This window comes from Schistocerca serialis, chromosome 8 (genome assembly GCF_023864345.2).
Source record: "Schistocerca serialis cubense isolate TAMUIC-IGC-003099 chromosome 8, iqSchSeri2.2, whole genome shotgun sequence".
In the NCBI taxonomy this organism is placed as follows: Eukaryota; Metazoa; Arthropoda; class Insecta; order Orthoptera; family Acrididae; genus Schistocerca; species Schistocerca serialis.
This window is the reverse complement of record NC_064645.1, coordinates 442,678,764-442,701,112: the sequence shown is the minus strand read 5'-3', so window position 1 is coordinate 442,701,112 and position 22,349 is coordinate 442,678,764. Positions and strand designations below refer to the sequence as shown.

General features: G+C 41.3%; 1 protein-coding gene across 1 annotated transcript in view; it reads left to right on the top strand.

The window, feature by feature from the left end:
- LOC126416569 (inactive dipeptidyl peptidase 10-like) overlaps positions 1-22,349 on the top strand; it is a 391,761-nt gene that overhangs the window by 183,798 nt on the left and 185,614 nt on the right. Inside the window, exon 4 of the mRNA XM_050084317.1 lies at positions 15,873-15,947. Coding sequence (XP_049940274.1) covers positions 15,873-15,947 — 75 coding nt within the window. The remainder of the gene's footprint in view (positions 1-15,872; positions 15,948-22,349) is intronic.

The following is a 22,349-nucleotide window of genomic DNA, read 5'->3' as shown; positions in this document are numbered from 1 at the left end:
CCAGCGTTAAAATACAAATAATATTTACAAAACAAACCAATTCTACAATGACATAAATGCATATATATATATATATATATATATATATATATATATATATATATATATATATATATATAAAAATTGTAAAAAATTGCAGTATATAAAGACACAGAAATGTCATATCTTCAGGTAACAAAATAAGCAAAAAATTTATAGTACAATGGATGGAAATAGGAGGATATGCATTTCTGGCGTTACAAGGGGTGGAGCGTTGATTACCACACATTTCGAGTTCCAAAACGACAGTTCGTAGTGCGATGAGCAATAGGAAGACGTTCTTCACAACCTTTGACACTGCTAATACCCTCTGAAGTTTCAGCCCTTTTCTAAGTACATTGTGAGGCTGCATCTCCACTGAACGTAATCGTACCCTTTCGGAGCGCAGCGCGACCGCAATTCTTGGTTTCGTGCACAGGATGGAACCACTAGGGACTGTTCAAAACCATTCGACGAAATCTGAACGTGATCCGAAGCATGAAAGGACAATTACGCTTTTTTAACCTTCATGTTCTCCGCCCTCGAGTGGCAACATTAACAAGTGCGTGAATAAAACAGCGAAGAGATGCTCCGAGACTCCCAAGTCCGGCAACACCTTCGGTGCTAGTAACGCAGCTTTGTTAAGCACGTTGGAAACGTACTTCCACACCAGTTCACCCTGGCCGCTACTCTAGCGTTTGGAGGTAGGCAGATTGTACCAAAGGGGTGTCGAAGGGCTTGTCCAATTCTCAGGCGCTACAGCAACCGCCAGGCTGATCTGATGTCGAAGTTTCAGAAGATACATTTCTAACGTGCTCAGTTAAATTGCGTGATTGGCTCCTAAGGTGTTCCGGAACTGGGCGGGGGGGGGGGAGGGGGGGGGGGAGGGTCTTAGGGGGATCCTTTATCGTTTTAGTCACGTACATATTAGCTTTGCACGTGCGTGATAATGCCACGGGAACGTAAGGTTCAAAAAGCGCAAGTGTCCTTTCATGCTTAGGATCACGTTCAGATTTCGTTGAATGGTTCTGAACAGTCCCTGATGGTTCCATCCTGTACACGAAACCAAGAATTGCGGTCGCGCTGCGCTCCAAAGGGATACGATCATGTTCAGTGGAGGTGCAGCCTCACAATGTACTTAGAGAAGGGTTGAAACTTCAGAGGGTATCAGCAATGTCAAAGGTTGTCAAGAACATCTTCGTGTTGCTCATCGCACTAGGAAATGTCGTTTTGGAGCGCAAAATGTGTGGTGATCAATGCTCCACCCTTGGGGACTTCTCGCGTTGATTCTGAGCGGTGGTGTGTCTGAAATATTTTACCCGGCCACATACGGGGTGTGTCAAAAAAATGTATAACACTTTGAACTGTCATAGACAATTTATTTCCCGTTCTACAAGGTTAAATGTCTGTGAGAAATGTTATGTTTGTTAAACAGGTGGCAGCAATGGCAAGGAAGTAACTGCAACATGGCGGACGTGCGTTTGAGCTTTGAAGCGCGGAAGCAGATAATTAAGTGGTACTGGAAGTTTGAGAATGTAGCTGCGGTTTGAAGACAGTGGAGAAGTGAGTATGGTACAGAACCACCTTCGAGGTAAACAATTACACGTCTACGAGACAAATTCGAAATTCATGGAACAGTGTGTGATGTGCATAATGGTCGATCAGGGCGACCTCGTACAGCTACAAGTGATGATTCCACAACTGCGGTCTTGGAAGTGTTTCAGCGTTCGCCTCAAAAATCTTCAAGTCAAACGGCACGTGAGAGTAATGTAAGTGCTAATAAGTGTGCTACGCATCTGAAGAAAGGCAAGTTTCATGTGTACATTCCAAGGCTGGTGCAAGAACTAAGTGACGACGATACAGATCGAATGTGAGAATTTTGTGAATGGGTTCAGGAGATGGAGAGACGTGAACCGGGATTTATGGGTAGCATAATGGTCGGATGAAGCCCAATTCAAACTCAATGGAAATGTCAATAGGCAAAATTGTGTGTACTGGGCTGAAGATAATCCTCACATTACAGTTGAAAAGGCTGTGAATTTGCCTGGTGTAAATGTGTGGTGTGGTTTGTCTGCAAGGGGACTCATTGGGCCTTTCCGCTTTGAAGGTACTGTTACTGGAGAAACGTACCTAACAATGCTTGCTGACTCCATATTCCCTGCCATTCGTGCATTATATGGGAAGGATGAGTTTTATTTCCAACAAGATGGCGCCCCGCCGCACTATCATAGGGACGTACGAGCATACCTGGATCACAATGTGCCAAGCCAGTGGATAGGACGCAAGGGACCAATCGAGTTTCCTGCACGCTCTCCAGACCTCACGCCGATGGATTTATTCTTATGGGGCACAGTAAAAGATGAGGTGTACAAATGTAAACCACGTAAACTGGACACACTTTGGAATGAGATTCAGGCGGTGTGCGCAGAAATCTCATTGGACACTTTGGTACGATGTACAGAATCAGTGGTGACTCGTACTCAGAAATGTATTGATGCAGAAGGCCACCAGTTTGAACATTAATCACATTTGCAAAGTAAATTTATTTTTCCAGTTGGACTTTAAGCTTTCCATTTCCAGAAATTTAACATTGTAGAACAGGCAATAAATTTTCTATGACGCTTCAAAGTGTGTATACATTTTTTTGACGCACCCTGTATAATAAAACCACGCGATTTCAAAGCTGGATGTCGCAGTACTGACCTCCATCGCAGAGGCATCAAAGACAGGGTGAAATGCGTGTAAGAGTATCTGTGACTACCTTCTTATCGTGTGATACATCCACAGTTGCGCTGGACCGGTTTGTCGTACAATTTGGTGCCCATATGACATCATTAATCCATCTTACAGCTTACATGAACTTTTGAGCAATAGCGTCTTTTCGCATATGTCGACACTTTTCTATTTGAATTGTCGCCGAGTCAGAGGGTGACTTTGCAGGTCTCCACTCTTTTGCACCATTATAGAGAAGCGTTTTAGGCACGTCTGAGCCAAAGTCCAAACTTACGCGTCGCGGTGAGGGCAGTTACGGGGTTTCGAAAAAGTGAGCTTTTAATTCTGTTGTGCAGTGTGATTTCCCTACAGCATCACATTCTTGCAACACCTCCAGGAGGTATTCAATCTCATGGTGAGCAGTTGTCGTAATTTTTTGGCTCAGCAGTGTGTAGCTTGATTGCAAATCTAGGTTAAACACACGTGATGAAGCCTGATTCTAACTCACCTCTTATTCCAAAATAAAGCGCACTACTCAGAATACCTCACTTATCAGGAGAACAATTACTGCTTGTATCTTATTCTGGAACATGTAGCAGTCAATAAACGTTGACGTCTTGATATGTGGCACACAAGGGAAAGCAGGGACGATTAAGTACTTAAACCACATTTGCTGCACTTTTGCAATTATGTTTTCTAACTATCGGAGGTCTTTAACGAATTAAGCTTTGTGCTTCAAATGTTATAACGAATGTCGGCTCATAAAATTCATTCGTTACTTCGTTAGGGACTTGGCCTGTTCAGTTAACTAATTAAATATCCAGACTTCTGTTGGATGAAATTATCTACACATTTTTTCTACACGAGTCTAGCGTTAGTAAAGGAATATTAATTTAGACAGAAATTGGAAAAGCAGTTATAAATTAATGTGAAAAATTAGGTCTCATTTCATAGAGTATTTTACAGAATATTGCGGTCCCATTAAATCGATACGCTGAAGTTCATAAACGTTGCGCTTTCAACTAAGAGATCTAGTAGATGTGTGTGACCATGCAAGAGAGAGTAACACCGTTCAGTATATTGCTACATAAACGCTGTAGCCCGTACGTAATATGCTGCATGCCCGCGCTCGGATATTCATACTTGGCTGGTTCCTAATTTTTAAAAAAAGTTTTACACACATGAGGAAGCCTACAACTCATGTCTCAGAAATTACTGAATTTTTAATTGACATAAAATGCCATCTTTGTAACTTACAAACTTTGAGTCAGTGACGAATACTTATGGACAGTTATTGATTTAGGAATTTACTGAACTCTGCAAGGCAGAAAAAATGGATTCATTTTGCAATTGGCTACAAAACAATTAACATACCGAACTCACTTTTAGACAGGAAGTCATTTCAGATTCGATAGACTCTTCTCAGAATTGTCAGCGCTCTGCAATCTTTTTAATGGTTACTAGCTGAAAAGCGCTCGCTTCCTTTGGTGTTTTCTTCAGTTTGTCTTCTGAACCGGAGAAAAAGTTGTCATTAATCGTCTCATTTGTGTTGTATCTAACTTATTCAAAGTATTTTGTCATATTCTACATCTAGAGTTTTGCTTTCGGTGCAAAAACGAATGAGTTTTTTAGTTGGCCATTATATGAACACGTTAGGTATAAAACTTCCCGGCATATTAAAACTGTGTGCCGGAGCGAGGTTCGAACTCGGGACTTTTGCCTTTCGCGGGCATGTGCTTCACCATCTGAGCTACCCAAGCACGACTCACGATCCGCCCCCATAGCTTCAATTTTGCCAGTTTCTCGTCTCCTACCTTCCAAACTTCACAGAAGCTCTTCTACGAACCTTGCAGTCTCGGTCCCGCACACAGTTTTAATCTGCCAGGAAGTTTCATGTCAGCGCACTCTTCACTGCAGAGTGAAAATCTCATTCTGGAAACGGTAGCTATAGTTGTCTGTGCAAAAAACACGATTCTCTTAAAGTTATTCCACAACTGTGGAATGTTTGCCCTTATGCTTTATTGGAAGTTCTTTTGCGAAGGGCGCAACGGAAACATTGGGTGAATTTAGGAATTTTGTCGGGCACTTCACTATCTCCTCTTGGATCACCTTTGAATCAAAGGATTTAAATTTTTTTCCGTTTCCCTGGTGCTATATTCTATATTAACAGATTACTTTCTTGAAGTACGTCTTTTTTGTTGCTAAAATTGTTCGTCCGTACAGCCATTCTCCGTTTCCGTAGTTTCTTTCCATAAACGGATACAGTTTTTTGATGAACCGTTCCTCTGTTTTCACTTAAAACTTCCGGGCTGATAGGCCGTGGTCGAAGTATAAAACTCTCCCCTGACGTTTCGTCTCCGACTGTGGGAGACATCCTCGGAGGTAAAGCGGTGAACTGCGAAAAGAACTCGAGGAAGCGCTGATTATATAGGCAGTACAGAGGGCGCCACTGTCGATCACGTGGCGTCGGCTATGAGATTGTCTCTGGTAATGCCAACATTCTCGATTGAAGTAATCGATCGTCACGCTTGCGGTGCAACGCTGACATCCAAGTTTTATCCAGTTTAACACCTTCGTCTTTCCTGTTAAAATTATTACGATGTTTGTCAATCTCGATAGCCTCTCTATACAAGCGTGCATAATAAGGCGAGGTTTTTGATATGACGCTCGTCTCGCTCAATTTTATTTCATGATCACCTTCCCGGTAAACATGTTCCGCTACGGCCGATTTATCCGTGTGACCCAGGCGGCAAATCCTCTTATGTTCGACAAGACGGGTGTTCACACTTCTCTTTGTGGTACCGATGTAAACCTGTCCACAACTACAAGGAATTTTATATACCCCCGGTGTAGCCAAAGGGTGCCGTGCATCTTTTGCCGACCTTAAAAATTCTTTTTATTTTCCTAGTGGGTCTGAAAATAGTTTCCACCCATACTTGCCTAAAACTTTCCCAATGCGATCTCTGACCTTGCTACTGAACGGACGAAAAACTTTGCCCTTGGACGACTGTTGTTCGTCGTTACTCCTGATTCTCTGCCTAGAGCGAAGTGCTCGATCTATATCCTTGCTAGAATAGCCATTCTTCACGAAAGTTGACCGTAGATGTTGTTGATGAGGCCAATTGTCAGCGCTATAGGCGGACCAACACACGAGTTAGCTAGACACCTTGCCTCAATGCTGCAGCCTTGTGTTGGTAGGACGGACAGTCATATTAAAACTTCAGCTCATTTCATTGACAAGGTAAAGGAAACGAGCGTGGGCCCGGATGATATCCTCGTCAGTTTTGACGTTGTGTCGTTATTTACCATGATTCCAGTAAACGAACCTATCTTATGCATAGCGGATATTTTTCCTACCGATATTGTGGCATTATTCCGACACTGCCTCACCACAACCTACTTTCAGTATAATAATAACTTTTATGAACAGAGTGACGGGGTGGCTATGGGCAGTCCTCTCAGTCCTGCTGTGGCTAACTTATTTATGGAGACTTTTGAACAACGGGCGTTGCAGACTGCCAGTAAGAGACCAGCCAGGTGGTATCGCTATGTCGGTGACACGTTCGTAGTATGGACACACGGAGCAGAGGAGTTGGATGCCTTCCTGACACATTTAAATAGCATTAATCCGAAAATCCAATTCACTATGGAGACAGAAAGGAATGGGCAGGTGAACTTCCTGGATGTGTCTGTGATTGAACGACGGGACGGAACGTTGGGCCATAAGGTGCATAGAAAGCCCACACATACTGATCGTTATCTACACAAAGAATCAAACCGCCACCCTAGACAAAAAAGAGGTGTAATGAAAACTTTGGTAGACAGGGCGTACAAACTTTGTGAACCTGTTTATTTTAAAGATGAGTTTGAACATATACGGTCAACTTTCGTGAAGAATGGCTATTCTAGCAAGGATATAGATCGAGCACTTCGCTCTAGGCAGAGAATCAGGAGTAACGACGAACAACAGTCGTCCAAGGGCAAAGTTTTTCTTCCGTTCATTAGCAAGGTCACAGATCGCATTGGGAAAGTTTTAGGCAAGCATGGGGTGGAAACTATTTTCAGACCCACTAGGAAAATAAAAGATTTTTTAAGGTCGGCAAAAGATGCACGGCACCCTTTGGCTACACCGGGGGTATATAAAATTCCTTGTAGTTGTGGACAGGTTTGCATCGGTACCACAAAGAGAAGTGTGAACACCCGTCTTGTCGAACATAAGAGGAATTACCGCCTGGGTCACACGGATAAATCGGCCGTACCGGAACATGTTTACCAGGAAGGTGATCATGAAATAAAATTCAGCGAGACGAGCGTCATATCAAAAACCTCGCCTTATTATGCACGCTTGTATAGAGAGGCTATCGAGATTGACAAACATCGTAATAATTTTAACAGGAAAGACGAAGGTGTTAAACTGGATAAAACTTGGATGTCAGCGTTGCACCGCAAGCGTGACGATCGATTACTTTCAATTGAGAATGTTGGCATTACCAGAGACAATCTCATAGCCGACGCCACGTGATCGACAGTGGCGCCCTCTGTACTGCCTATATAATCAACGCTTCCTCGAGTTCTCTTCGCAGTTCGCCGCTTTACCTCCGAGGATGTCTCACGCAGTCGGAGACGAAACGTCAGGAGAGAGTTTTATACTTCGACCACGGCCTATCAGCCCGGAAGTTTTAAGTGAAGACAATACCGGCCGTGAAAGTTTACATTGTATGATCGTTCCTCTGTTTTTATTAAGCTGCACAACTCATCAGTTTAAACGATTTTGGTTGAGAGCGGATCAATACGACATGTGCCATTTCCAAGTTGCATTCTAGAACATTCGAGAATATTCGAAAAGATGCGTTACATTCGGGAATATTCTAAAACATTCGTTACAATCGAGAATATTCGTAATATCTAGAGAACATTATAGAATTCGACTTGCTCCCCTTGAAAAATACATTTCTGTGAAAGAGACCGACGAGGTGACAGCAGCCACTTCACTCGTATCTCCAAAACCACAAAAGCTACCACCGCACAAGCGCTACAGTGCGCAACGGGGAAACCAAGGGTACCGCCAGATACAAGAACTAATGATTGTCAGTAGTGGTTTTGGAAGTACTGTCAACTTCGCCCACAAACACTTTAATTTATATATACCATGTTTCAGCGTCTTTGCATCAAATATCTGGAGGTGGTAGATCTCCATTTGGAGAAAAATTGTTCACTGATATTTCACAGTGACAACAGACATCTTTTAATCATTTATTATGCCCTGATAGGTGGCAAGGCATGTGCATCCGCAGCGTGTGTTGCCTATAATCCAATCATCTGCTCTGTATGAAACAGTGCAAGCAAACAAAATTAAAGCTCCCGATTCACTTCTAAAATAGCTTTCTCCACTCAAAGAGACTTTTTATTAACTCTCTGTATGTCCATCTTCATGCAGATGGTTGCGGGACCTCGGCTGTTTAATAAGCAGTGTCGAATCAAATGTCTGTCTGACAGTCGGCAAGTCTTGATCAAAGGAGTCGCTGCGTTAATAATATTGAATGCTGGCTCTTAATTTAACTGGACCAAAAGAGGGCATCTTTCTACACGTCGGTCAGGGGATCGGAAGAAGATAGCGTAATCCGTCGCTGATACTGGCTGCTCAATAAAATAACAATTGAAAATTTAGTTGACTGAAAAGTGTTTTGATTCGACATTCTCTACTCTTTCTTAAGGTTTCCTTCCTGAAAACCACTTTACCAGTTTACTGGGGTAGCTTAGTGTGCAGACGCAGCACACATGGTTAGTAGACTCTGCCTGTTTGATCAAATCTCATCGTCCCTGTTCCCTAAATTTTACCAGCTGTGTTTCATGAGAAGAATGTAGTCTTCCGTCCAGCGATTCCCATTTGAGTTCACGAAGCATCTCCACAATACTCGCATTTTTATAACATCTGCCGGCAACAAATCTAACAGCACACTTCTGAATTACTTTGATGTTGAGAGGGTTCGAGATTTTCCGCTACTTTATTGGTAAGAATTTCAAAGAAAGGAAATCATTTGAATAATAAGAAAAAATCCTTGACGTATAGATGATCAAGTGTACGTAGTTATGCTTGTTGGAAAAGTTGAGCGGAAAGGTCCTCTTTTGCTTTCTCACGTCCTTTCAAGAACGAATTTCAAAGCTTTTACCACAACGTCAGGACTTCTTCCTTTGCGAGGGTCAGTGAATTTCTTTCTACCGGTAGTTGCAAATAATGCCATTTTCTGTTTCTTCCAGTGGCGAACGTTACTTTCAGCTACACTGAACTCGCGTCCCGCCCACCTGTTAGCATATTTTTCAGCATAAAGAATTACTTTACGATTGAGAATAGGATCGTAAGATGTTCTTCTCTGCTTGCTTTCCATTCCGCTACTATCTTATGCAAACACACTACGCAATGATATGCCAACAATGATGTGAAGAAGTTTAGAATCACACCAATTCATTGTGACATAAGGAACAATACCTAAATTTCTGTGTTGCCGGTGACCGACGGTTTCAAGTTTGTATTGGAACGTAATGCGCCATCGAATCTTGAGCGCACACCAATTTTCAATACTACATATAGTATAAAAAGTGCACATTAGATTCGCGTAAATATGGTAATTGTAGACCATTACAATGTTTAGATTACATTGTCGTGAAAACCAAAAAACATTTAGAACTCTCTTTCCCCAACACAACAACTAGTCCTGTCACGAGAAAAGCCACGTATAACACTACCGACTACTGTTAAATTAGTGATCAGCCGATAACGTTATTTTTGTGAAAGTCTTTTATATTTTGTGGCCGTGACTGATTGTAATGGAATGGTGTCGGACAAAATTTGTTTCCCTAAAGATTTGTATTGAGGAAAGCAGTGGCAAAGTAAATGGGAGTCAACCAAGGTTCTATTAGTAATCAAGCAAACTGTAATTTCGTAAAAAGAAAAGGTCGACACCCTAATTAGGCAAAGTTGTACCAATACTGGCATGGCTCATAAAGAAAGTTGACTTTTCTTGATACTGAAATCCTGTTTTGTTGATATGATACGAGACAGTAGCACAATTTGGCAAGTAAGGTACCAGTGATTTGACTTGAATTTGCACAGGAAGATAATTAATGCGTTTAGGCAACAACTGGTTCTCATTAACACTTACTACCTGCACATTACAGTAGGAAAATAATGGTAATTATAGATAAATAATTACTAATGGTCAAGCACTACTGATTTGGACAAGTGGTTCCTTTGTCAGGTTAATAATAGGAAATTACGACTGTTGAAATAGTTGTAAAGTAATAGTATTTTTTGTACTGATTCTTATTTGTATTCTCAAGGAATATTCACTGCCTTATATTTTTTAGCTGAAATGGAACATGTGACACTTGGATCTACTACAATTTGGATAATTGTAGCCAGCTGCTTATTCTTAATAGCTGTTATTGTAATACGACATTTAAATTTGGCTCAACTATTACCATAGGGACACAGAAACTAATCTACAGAAGAGTCTGATCGAGGCTAAACATTTTAGTCACAACACAACATGGGTAACACTGTTAACCACATACCATATGAAATTATAGACACTATTATTTCAATAAGAAAAATGTTCGAACTGGATACTTTAACTGTACACATGTGAAAACTACATCGAGTATTTCAAAACATATGCTCACTAAATAATTATGAACTTTACAACTCCACAAAGTTTAATAACTTTTGTTAAAGATGATAATTGTTTTCCAGTTCAATAAAATAGGATACTCGGATTTATCGTAGCATTGTGATAGGACCCTGTCTATGCAAATGACTAAGGATGAAACACAGTATTCAACACAAAGTGTACAGAACGTAAACTTATTACTGAAAACGAAACCACACAAATGACTTACGAAATTATACAGTACTCAACTGATAATTTGAGATGAAGGTGGTGGCAGCGTCGATCTCCTGTTCTATTCAAAAAAGATGGCGAAATTATCCATGGCTCTTCCTGTGCAACAAGTGCTGAGAATTCTCTTCTTAGCGTCGGCTTTTAATAGTACAGAGCTAACCAGAGTGTACCATGAATAATAAGCCGCGTTACTTCCGCATCTGAGGCTATACTATAAGAGGGTTGGAACTTAAATAGTGGCAACTATTTATTCACAACCGATACAAAAGAGTTACATGTCTGCAACGATTACTGTCATTCAAAGTTGTGTAGAACCCGTAGCCAGCGATGTGGAAGACGAAGTATACCGTCAGCATAGCCTGTTCTGTTGATGGTGCGAATGGAGCTGTTTACTGCCTGTCGAATCTCTGGAACAGTTCTGAAGCGAATGTCACGAAGTGGTTCCTTCATCTTCGGAATCGAATAAAAGTCAGAAGGACTTAAGTTCGGGGAGTATGGTGGGTTGTACAGTACTTCCCCGTCCCATCGACCGAAGAGAGCAGCCACAGCTTGCGCATTGTCGTGCTAAATGATGGGTGGGTTGCGCAGAAAGTGTCGCCGCTTCTTTCGCAAAGTTGGTCGCAGGTGATGCTCCAAAAACCTACAGTTATATTAGGAATAATACCATCACAGTCGTACGCGAGAATCACATAACTTTCACCATACTGGGGCTCTGATGCACTTTCGACTTTCGCAGCGACCCATAATGACGCCATTCGTTGGATTGGCGTTTCGGTTTTGGCTCGTACGATGTGGCCCATGTCTCATCCAGTGTTACGATACGGCGTAATAAAACCTCTCCTTCGCGCTCATAGTGCTCCAAGTGCGTCTGAGCAGCGTCGTAACGCATCCATTTCTGCATTTCCGTCAAATCATGCGGAACCCATAGTGATGCAATTTTTCGCATGCCTAGGCGTTCCTTCACGATGCGAAGCACAGTCGTATGCGCTAATCCGGTTTCGTCGGCGAGCTCACGAATGGTATGGCGTCAATCACTGTCCACTAACGCGGCAACAGCATGCACTTCTTCTTCAGAGAAGTTACGACGACCTGCCCTTTGCATGTCTGCCACAGTTCGTTGAAGGCTTTTACGCAACGTGCCGCTGTTCTGTACCGTAATGCCGATTCCCCTTGATGACATTGTCTTGCTGTACAACATCTGGCACTTTCAGTCTTGATCCAACTCGGTTGTTCCTGTTTCAAAAACATGGTGACACCGTTACGTTAAACCACTCGCCCACAAGTGCATGTTTTTCCCTCGATTGTGCGCACGCCGGTGACGTGGGACGGGCGGGTCCATTTGCTCGGAATACGGTACAAAAGTAGATTCCATTGCGTAGTGTCTCCTTAGCAGTGTTTCCACTATTTAATTTCCAACTTACGTATAATCTTGCACTTTTTCTCACGTCTTTCAGTTCACAAGATGCGCACCTATTGCCTGCTAATCACCGACTCTCTCATGCCACACAGGACCCTTGCAGCTTGGCGCCAGATCCAGCTTCTCTATTCCCGCTAGCCAGTTCCGTTGCGGAGGGACTTCCCTCCAAGTTCTACATGATTACAAACCTACTTTTCCTATGCATGAACCAGTATAATAAATAAATTTCAAAGTTTTACGTTATTTTACAGCATACTACTTTTGAAATTAAATTCATAGATTAATTACAATTACATAAATTATCATAAATAATGAATAAAACATTTACATGGATGTTACATCAAAGAGCGTTGTTATACTGAAGTAAAGGTAAAAACAGAAAGTAAGTTTTGATAAGACCGTTAATGGTAACATCGATAATAGTATTACTCATTTCGCACGACTTTTCTTTAGGATCTACCTGTACGTATCCGTATGTTCTGCAGCAGATATTGTCTGCATCGGACAGTGATTACCGAGTGTTCCTCAAGAACCAATAGCTCGCATGTCTAGCCGACACGTAGTAGTAGAGACGGAGTTTTCTCACGAGAGACTTGATTATAACATAGAAAATTCGGACTATTTTGAATTCTTGCCAATTTTTTCTTTCCTGTCTAAGCCATCTGAAGTCTAATTTCCGTGCACGTATTGTGGTAACGGGCAGTTCATTCCCATCAATATACTGCGAACTTCATACCCATGCTCACAGTGGCTTGCAGTTTGTTTGTTCATCTTACTGACCTCTATAGTTATTCGGCAGAGTTTATTGAGGTGTAATATTCCATGTTGTTTACTATAATAATGTGAGTTGTTTCTTCACATACAGTACTCAATGAACAAGAGACGAAAAACTGTCTGTTAATTTGACCTGCGTATTGAACCCAACAATATTTCGCTATTCTAAATCCGAAAAGTTTCCTTAGATAACACAAGATATTTGATAGACGTTGATCTCTTTTCAGTAGGAATCTCTTGTGTTTCTGACAGGACAGCGGCCGTGTCCGATGAATACCGCTGTCTGAAGAGAGCTGAGAGAATTTCAAGAATTCACTGTGGTGAGAGGCGTTCGGCCTGTTATGTAAAACACTGGTTTTAAAATGCCGTAGAAGAAACTGAAACTCTGACATTTTGGCGATAGTTATTTGCAGTACTTTCTTAAGCCTCTAGGCTTTTGAGCTGAGTATATCGCTTGACTTGTGTATCATCTAAAGCGAGAAATAAATAGCTAGGTAGTTCAACTTGTGGTTAACGAATGTGTAACACTCATGAAAACGAAGATAAAAGCGCATGCATTTTTAACTCCAGTGAATGGCGAGTAAATAAATCTACTTCACTATAGTGAATAAAATTGAGCACTCCGATTTGGTAGCCGTTTTGGACTGTACGAGGCACTGTACATCTTATGGAAAGCATGCTTCACAAGCCTTAGTGATTTATGCTTGTACCTGAAACTATCCTTTCTTTACAATAAAAATTATTATTAAATACGTAATTAGTGATTTTCTTACTCGATTGTTTTTCATCACAGCCGTACAGCACGACTTATTTTAAAGGTGATTGCATCTCTTTGGTTTATTTCACAGTTGTATTCTTCATGTCATGGCAGAATGAATAGCTCCAATATTATTACAACGTAGCTCATTTACGAATTCCTGACTTTTGTAGTATTTTCCACTCTTGCACATTTGATCTATACAAGTATCTAGTAACTTTCACTAGCTTTCACTTATTTCTGCAGTACACTTTACTGTCTTGCCTGCAGATACAGTACTTCCTGTAGGCATTTAGATGCAGTACTTCCTGTAAGCATTTACTTAAAGTATATATTCTCCATATTCTTCATAATATATGATATTTCTTTGACAGCGCACAATATTTCTTCTGCAAAACTGATTCTTTATGTACATTAATCTTCGTTTTGTTTTTTGTTTCCCAATTCTCGTCCATGAATTCAGTTCTATTTATTTGAGTGCCTGACTTTATCTAGAGCTATATCTTAGTAATGTAAGTCCGGCAGTTGCCTGAAAATTGGTTCTCATTGAGCCGGTATGTGATGCAGAATGTAAACATTCAATGAAAAACTTAAATACAGATAGTTGACGCATTTCTATTAATAAAATATGTATCTTCCGCAACGCTGCCTACGACTGATAAATGAAACCCATACGGATTTGTTAAATTTTGTGAAGAAAATTTATAATCATTTAATGCATTATAAAGGCGCCAGAAGGCAAGAATGTACAGGGTGTTCGTGAATTATCTCGACAGCTTTAGACTTCAGTAACTTTAGAATTATGCTATATAACAGTGGGGACTCAGAATTTGAAGTGATCAGACGTGATGCAATGAAAAGTTCCAGTTACCGTCCTCCTATGTTTCTGAAACGCATAAATGATATTCAACAAGAATTGTCAGATGATGCTAATCTTTTCCCTTTTTGCAAATAAAAAAAGTTTAGGACCAAAGAGCGGTGCCACTTCTCTTACTGAAATGACAACATCTGAAATATTTGAAAACGTCAGGAGACGGTTCGGGAACAACGGATTATGATAAAATTTTGACAAGACTCAGTAAATGTCATGATATTCTACGAGCTATGGAAACAGTGTACGCAGGTAGTGAAATACAACAAGAAAAAAAAGTTAAGATTCAAGACAACAGATATCACGACCTTAATTACTAAACCAACATACTAGAGTTAATAAATGCCTTAGTTCAATTAAATTTGCAGTACGCATGATTACCGGTCTAGATGATTTAGGGATGAAGAAACTTCTCTATGCTGCTTATTTCCACTAATGAGTTTTGGAATAATTTTTGGAGGAACTCAGATTAGTGGGATATTATTTTCAGAATAGAGAAGTGTGTCATAAGAATTATATCTAGAATCAGCTCTGGAACATAATGGAGAGATCTCTTCAGAAAAATTATGTTTTGATAATTGCTCCACAAAACACATACAATGTATCCATTAATGTTCTTGATTGTTTAAACATTTATCTTTCCTCAAAAAATTATGCAAACCATGAATATAATACTAGTACCAAAAATAACTTTTACAAAGACTTCAGGAACTTAACACTCGTACAGAAAGCAATAAGGTATGGGTACCCATGTGGTCAACAACCTACTAGAGCTTATCAGTTACGTAGCTAACGTGATGGAATTTAAGACTGAATTAAGGAAATTTCTTTTCGACAACTCCTTCTATTCCAAAGGAGACTATCTTCACACAAAAATCAATGTTTCAAATTATTTTATAATTAACATTAGCACTGTAATACAATAATATTTCGAAATTTTTTCATCGTATTTTACTTAAACGAAATGTACATCTAAGACCTTTTTTCCATGTCCCACAAACCCTCGCAGTGGGATCCATGGTATACGACTAACGTAGTATAATATACTGGTACATTTGATGACACTTGTGTTCGTTTGTGTGTGTGTGTGTGTGTGTGTGTGTGTGTGTGTGTGTGTGTGTGTGTGTGTGTGTGTTTCATTACAAAATGCATCACACATATGCACACAATTTTATACTTTAATCCCCTACGCGGGAAGTAGTTAATTGAGAGTGCTCTCCACCAATTGCAAATATTCAAATAAACTGAAGCTAAACGCCGCTTCAAATGAATATATGGCCAAGGCCTAAGCACATATAAAAGCTGTATTCCACAAACTGCAGTCACGAAGCAGTACATGCAACATCCACAATTTCTTCTCAAGCTTAATGTTAATAACAGTTTTCTTCTGTTGTCAGCATAATATCATGGCTTCTGTCGTTTCAGAGACAGCTTAACGCCGTCGATTACCGGATCTCGAGCGACCTGAAGTACGTCCTTCTCATCTACAACAGGAAAAAGGTTAGTTAAACGGTACATCACAGTTTTTCTTCGCAAGCAATAATTAAATTTGTTTCAATGCGATGTTCTGTGTTTGTACCATTCTTTACTTTAGTATGCAACAAATGTGATTTGAAATTTATCAAAACTTATATGTGAAGTCAAGGCAAAGCAGATACAGCATCTGGGTCAATTTTTTGGTCACTAAGTTCGGTGCCTAATGAATACGTTGACAAGCTTAATACTTTACGGAAACATATTGTATTACAGTAAATGTTATTGGCAACAAAGCATGAAATTCATGTTCATGTGTATATAAATTCCTCTTCAGACAGAATAATTTTCTTTATTTTCGATTTAAACGATGACACCTTAAGGTGTTTCGCCATTACGCCTTCTACATGAGTAAATTATATGTAAGATAATGTTTATATCGTTTAGTGCCCTTATGTTACGTGCTGTGATTCACAGCTATATTGATTTTATCGCTATCTGCGTTTCTGCAGTCATTTTACGATGTCGCATTGGTAAGGTATGCCTCTATCCTTCTTACAGCACTGGTTAGATGTATTGAGACTGATTGAAGTAACGTTAACAAACCAGTACCATACCATTCTGTGTAAAGTATCTGCTCCTACTGTCCCTCTATCTGGTCACTTGCAACACTGTCGTATGTTCTGACTAACAACAGACAAAATTATCCAAATAATTAAGTTCCACATGAATATGAAGCAGTGGGTCTCAGTAAATGAAGGCGATGATGATGATGATGACGACGATGAAACGAATTATTTTGTTAGTAATCTATAAGGGGGGAAATACGAGTGATTTTTATGACTGATCTTAATGAACATGATAAATACACAGCTATAAAACAAAACGTTCTTTTCATCACATATTACGATAGTTCTGGCGAACGAAAATTTCGTCCGTAAAATCAACATGAAGACCGCAAACAGGGACCTTGCGAGACTCAGCTCGCTTTGTTTGTCGGTTAGATCCGAAGCGCCGTAGGCATCAGCGCTCGGGTTGACTCCATGTTCCTTGACTTCAGCAAGGCGTTTGATACTCTTCCACAGTGTGGTTTAGTGAAAAAAACGTAATTACCGAGTATATGGCCGGTTCTGTAGTTTCAGGAGTACTCTAAGGAAGTGTGATAGGATTGTGACTGTTAAAATATATATAAGTGATCTAGTACAAAGCATTGGAGAGTCCATGAGACTGTTCGAAAGTGATGCAGTAGTTTGTAAGAAAGTAGAACTAGCAGAAGACTCTAGCGAACTTGAATGGTGCGGTGAATTGCTGTAGACACTGAACGTAAATAAATGTAAAGCATTGCGCATACTTAGGAGAAGAAATAGACTACAATACAATTACACTGTTGATGATAAATTGCTGTAAACAGTAGCTTCCTGTAAAATACCTAGGAGTAACCATCCGGAGCGATAGTAAGTGGAAGGACCGCATAACACAAGTAGTAGGGAAAGCAGATGCCAGACTGAGATTCATAGGAAGAATCATAAGGAAGCGTAACTCATCCAGGAAAGAATTTTCTTAGAAAACAATTGTCCGGTCGTTTCTTGAGTACTGGTCATCAGTCTGGGATCATTACTAGGTGAGATTAATAGCAGAGAGAGAGAGAGGATTCAACGTAGAGCGGCGTGTTTGGGCACTGGATCGATTAGTCCGCGCGAGAGCGTCACGGAGAAACTCAACACACATCAGCGGCAGATGATGAAAGAGAGGTGTTGTGTGTCACGGAGAAGGTGGTTGTTGAAATTCCGAGTCGGTATTTTTCCGAAAGAGTCGGAGAAAATATTACTTCCTCCTACATACCTCTCTAAATGACCACAACGAGAAAATTCGAGAAATTACTGCTAATACGCCTGGGTGGTCAGCCTGGCTGACTGCCATAAGCGCGACCCGGGCTGCTGGGACTTTGCTTGGTGAGAGGACTGGTATGGGCTGCTCTAATCAAGAAACCTGACTACGACCGGGAGATCCGCGTACTGTGCACAAGTCGATTCAAACCGCATCTGATGACGCCATTGGCAGAGGATGACACGGCGGTCGGTCGTGTACGACTCGCACGTCAGAGCCAGAGCGCGTAACTTTACCTTTATCTTAGAGTTAATACAGAGATTTACCGACAATCATTCTTTCCACTCGCCTTTCGCGATTACAACAGGGAAAGGGGGCGAGGAATCAATAGTATCAGAAGTACCTCCGTGACACACCATCATATGTGCTGCGGAGAATAAATGTAGATAGGAAGCAGCTACATACACCCACATATGTAATAGAGGTGAGAGTCAACTTGCATTAGCAGTGCAATTCAGTAGATCGCTGTCGGGACAGGACAACGCCGAATGTGTGCAGAATTCAATCTGGCTTCACGTCACGAAAGGCTATTACAAGCTTAGGCGGGTGCGCAGTTTGACTTCAGGGCAAAAAAAAAAAAAAAAAAAAAAAAGGTTGGTAGCACATGACATTCCCGGTCGAACTGGCGTACACCGCAGCGACGTCATTAGAGCATTCAGTGGCTATCGTGAGACACAAAACATTGAACGTGAGCCTTACAGTAGCCACTCGCGATCAGCACAATCAGATGCCTTTATACCTCGAGAATAAAGCAACAAAACGGCGTGTTGCGGGAAGATGCGACAGGGAGGGCTGTGTCGCCCAGACGGTATGCAACCACCTACACATAACCAGTTTGGCCTCCAGGCGCCCATTACGAACAAGAATACAGACCTCCAGCACCGTGGTGCGCAAAGAAGTTGAGCGTAGGAACATCTGGAATGTAAACTGGTTCGAAGATATTAGGTTCTCTTCACCGGCGAGTGCTGGAATGTGCTAATGCCCGAAGTTCGTCAAAAAAGAGTGTCGAATGATCTGGTAAGCAACCCATGTGTCTCAGTCATGCAGTCTCATGGGTTCGGAAGGGAGGTGGGTCAATTCATGTTTTGGGCCAGTCACACATACGGATTCCAGATGACTCCCATCGCTATCGAGAGAAATTTGGGTGCTATGAAGTATCTGAATAGTATTACCAAACTTATTGTCCAGTGCTACAGTCAACACCTCGCCGATAGGTTCAGCTTCCACGACGATAATACACTATCACACAGCGTCCATCTCGTGAACCCCTTTCTCCAGTAGACAGGAATCAACCGAATGAAATAGTCTGTGGAATCTGCCTACATAAACCCGACCGAACATGTTTGTGATAAGTTGAAACGTGCAGTGCATGAACGCTACTTACGCACTGGAGGACTTCAGAAGAGTCATTCGAAGAGACTGCCTATACCTGGTTATTCCGTCACTACTGTCAACCCTTGAATTTACCACCACACAAAATCGTAGATATGCCGCTGGTGCAAAACATCTTCTGTGCAGTTTAAATTTTGGATTCCTTTCACATAACAAACCAAAGGACCCTATAGCAGAGGATTAATCAGTTTTACATAAATATTTCTGACAGCATAATTACGACATTTTTCCCGCTGCTATCTTGTTTCCGATAATTCATAATCGTGGTGCATAAGAAAAATGTCAGAAAAGCGGCCATACAATTCTTCAAGATAACTAATACATATTAGATTTCCATCCGCAGCTCTATCTCCTATTTGCTAGGACATAATCATATTAGTGCTAGAAACTACATAGTGTTGGGCAAATACGTAGGGGCTTAATAAAATAAGTTATATATATTCTCCAACCTAATACCGTTGCGCACTAGCAGTGGCGCATTGTCAGAAAAGAGTACATATTCTGGCTTCCCTGCAGACGCAGTTCTGCTGTAGTACAGATAACAGGAGCATCACAGTGTGCGACTGAAATGACACGGCAATTGGAAACGCGCTCCAAAGTTGAAGTACGCGAAACAGTATGATTCTTTTGGGCAAATGTCTAAATTGCACGCACGTTCACCGTGAAATTGTGACGATATATCGACCAAATGCAACGTGCCGTCCAGGCGTAGTGAAACGGCGCCAATAATTAGACCAAGACCGCAAGACGTGGGAGATGCCAAGCGGGAAGTCATTTTGCACTATGCGATTTCCATCTTTTTGGGAACCTTAAAGAACATCTGGGAGGAGAGGCATTTTTCAACGATGAGGTAGTTCACAAGGTACTTGTTGATTGGCTCCGTGGCCAAAAAGGTAATTTCTATAGTGCAGGAACTGAATGATTTGTAGAACGTACGATCATTGTTTCACAGTGTCGTAGTCTATGTTGAAAAGTAGTGTCATGTATCTGTGCCACTTTGAAGTGCAGTGAAGCGTTCAATAAAAGTTAGTTGGCCTGGCGTAATAATATGTAACTTACTTGTAACCCATGATGAACCGAGCAAGAGGGACATAAAAAGCGGATTAGCACTGGCGAAAAGGGCATTCCTGGCCAAGAGAAGTCTACTAGTATCAAACATAGGCCTTAATTTGTGGAATAAATTTCTAATAATGTACGTTTGGAGCACAGCATTCTATGATAGTGAATAATGGACTGTCGGAAAGCGGAACATAAGACAATCGAAGCATTTGAGATGTGGTACGTCAGAGGAATGTTGAAAATTACGTGAACTGATAAGGTAAGGAATGAGGAGGTTCTGCGCAGAATCTGCGAGGAGAGGAACATATGGACAACTGTGACGAGAAGAAGGGACAGGATGATAGGGCATCTGTTAAGACATCGTGGAATAACTTCCATGGATCTAGAGGCAACTTTAGAGGGTAAAAACTATGGAGAAAGACAGAGACTGGGACACATCCACCAAATAATTGAGGACGTAGGTTACAAGTGTTATTTTGAGATGAAATAGTTGGCACAGGAGAGGAATTCGTGGTGGGTCGCACCAAACCAATCAGGAGACTGAAGTTTTTTTGTTTTAATTGTGGAAATTGTTCCAGCCAGGGATCACATTTAATTTTAGAAAATGTCTTTTATTACTGTCTACTTTCGCACATGTTTCACAATGATGACTGTTTACTCTCAGTTCAGAATATCTCCAGAAACATGTGAACACTGTGTACAGCACCTGAAACTACTGGTTGCTCTGCAGTGACCTGTGGCCTAAAGGAGTTCTGTAACCGAACGACAGCAGCTATGATTGGGAAAAAGTGTAATAACAGACGATAATAAAAAACATTTTAATAATTCAGTTGTTTTCCACTTGATAGTATACCAAGTCTTCATATATTCATTTTGGATAAAATAATTTTGGGTATTGGGCCGCATGATTGAAATTACTAACAGCTAAATTTCCGACGTTTCGATAGACTTGCTGCGATCCTCTTCAGGGCGGTTCACACACTCATGTTTCTTCAATGAAATGATCCCCTCAGATTTGTATGTAACTGCCCTTTTCTCTGAAGCTTCACCCACACATGGTTCTGCACATGTATTGGACACAACTCCTTCTCTCCCTCTCTGTGTACACCCCTTCCCCCATCTGTCCACTTCACACTCCCACCTCTATCTGCTTACCTATTCTCTACACTCCTCTCTCTCTCTCTCTACATCTTCTCCTCCCCCTCTCTTTGTTCGTTTCCTCCAACTTCTCTCTGACTATACATTCCACTCCCACCCTCTGACCATATCCTTCTGCTCCTCTGTCTTTACTTCTCTGCCTCTCCCTCTTACACCCGCCAACTACCCCTTAAAGCCTTCCACCTCCCTCAACCATCTTCCCCTTCCTCCCTTATCTCTGTCCATTTCCTCCTCCACCTTGTTCAGTCCACTCCCTCCTCTGCCCATCTCAATCTGTTGCTGGCTGTGCTCGACAGCATGGTAGCCCCTGCAATACAGTTCAACAAAGCAGTTCGAGGCTGTTCCCACAGCGAACCTGTCTTACTAGGCTGGCTACACATCAGGGGTCTGGAAATCATTTATTTGCGCCTGACACACAGGCTGCCATGCAAATCAGATCGATAAAGCAGGCCGATACTACTCCAACACAAACACACCGGTCATGCAGGGCAGCCTACACTTTGGGTTGTGGGAAACTGTTTCTTTCCCTTGACATGTAGGCAAAGCAACTTGACTTGGCAGACTCATTCTGTGCGCACACAATAAGCCTGTTGTGCAGGGCACCCATCTGCCAGGGGATGTAAAAAACAATTTTTTGCCTGTTTCTCCACTCCTGTTGTAGCTAGGAGGCTATAAACCCCATAGTACTGAGACTTGTGAGGCCTGCTGTTTTTGTGCCAAGTTCGGTTGAAATCAGTGCTGGGGTTTGGGAGAGACAATGGGAAAACACTCATACATTATGCTTTATATATGTAACTGATTAATTGGTAGAGATAAATACTGCTGCAAAAGCTGTTGGAGTATGTCTTGCACCAAAACGTATTTCTTCCAGATCAGTAAATTTGATATAATTGTGTCTTTTATTATAAGGAAGCAAATGTTTGTCCACAATAA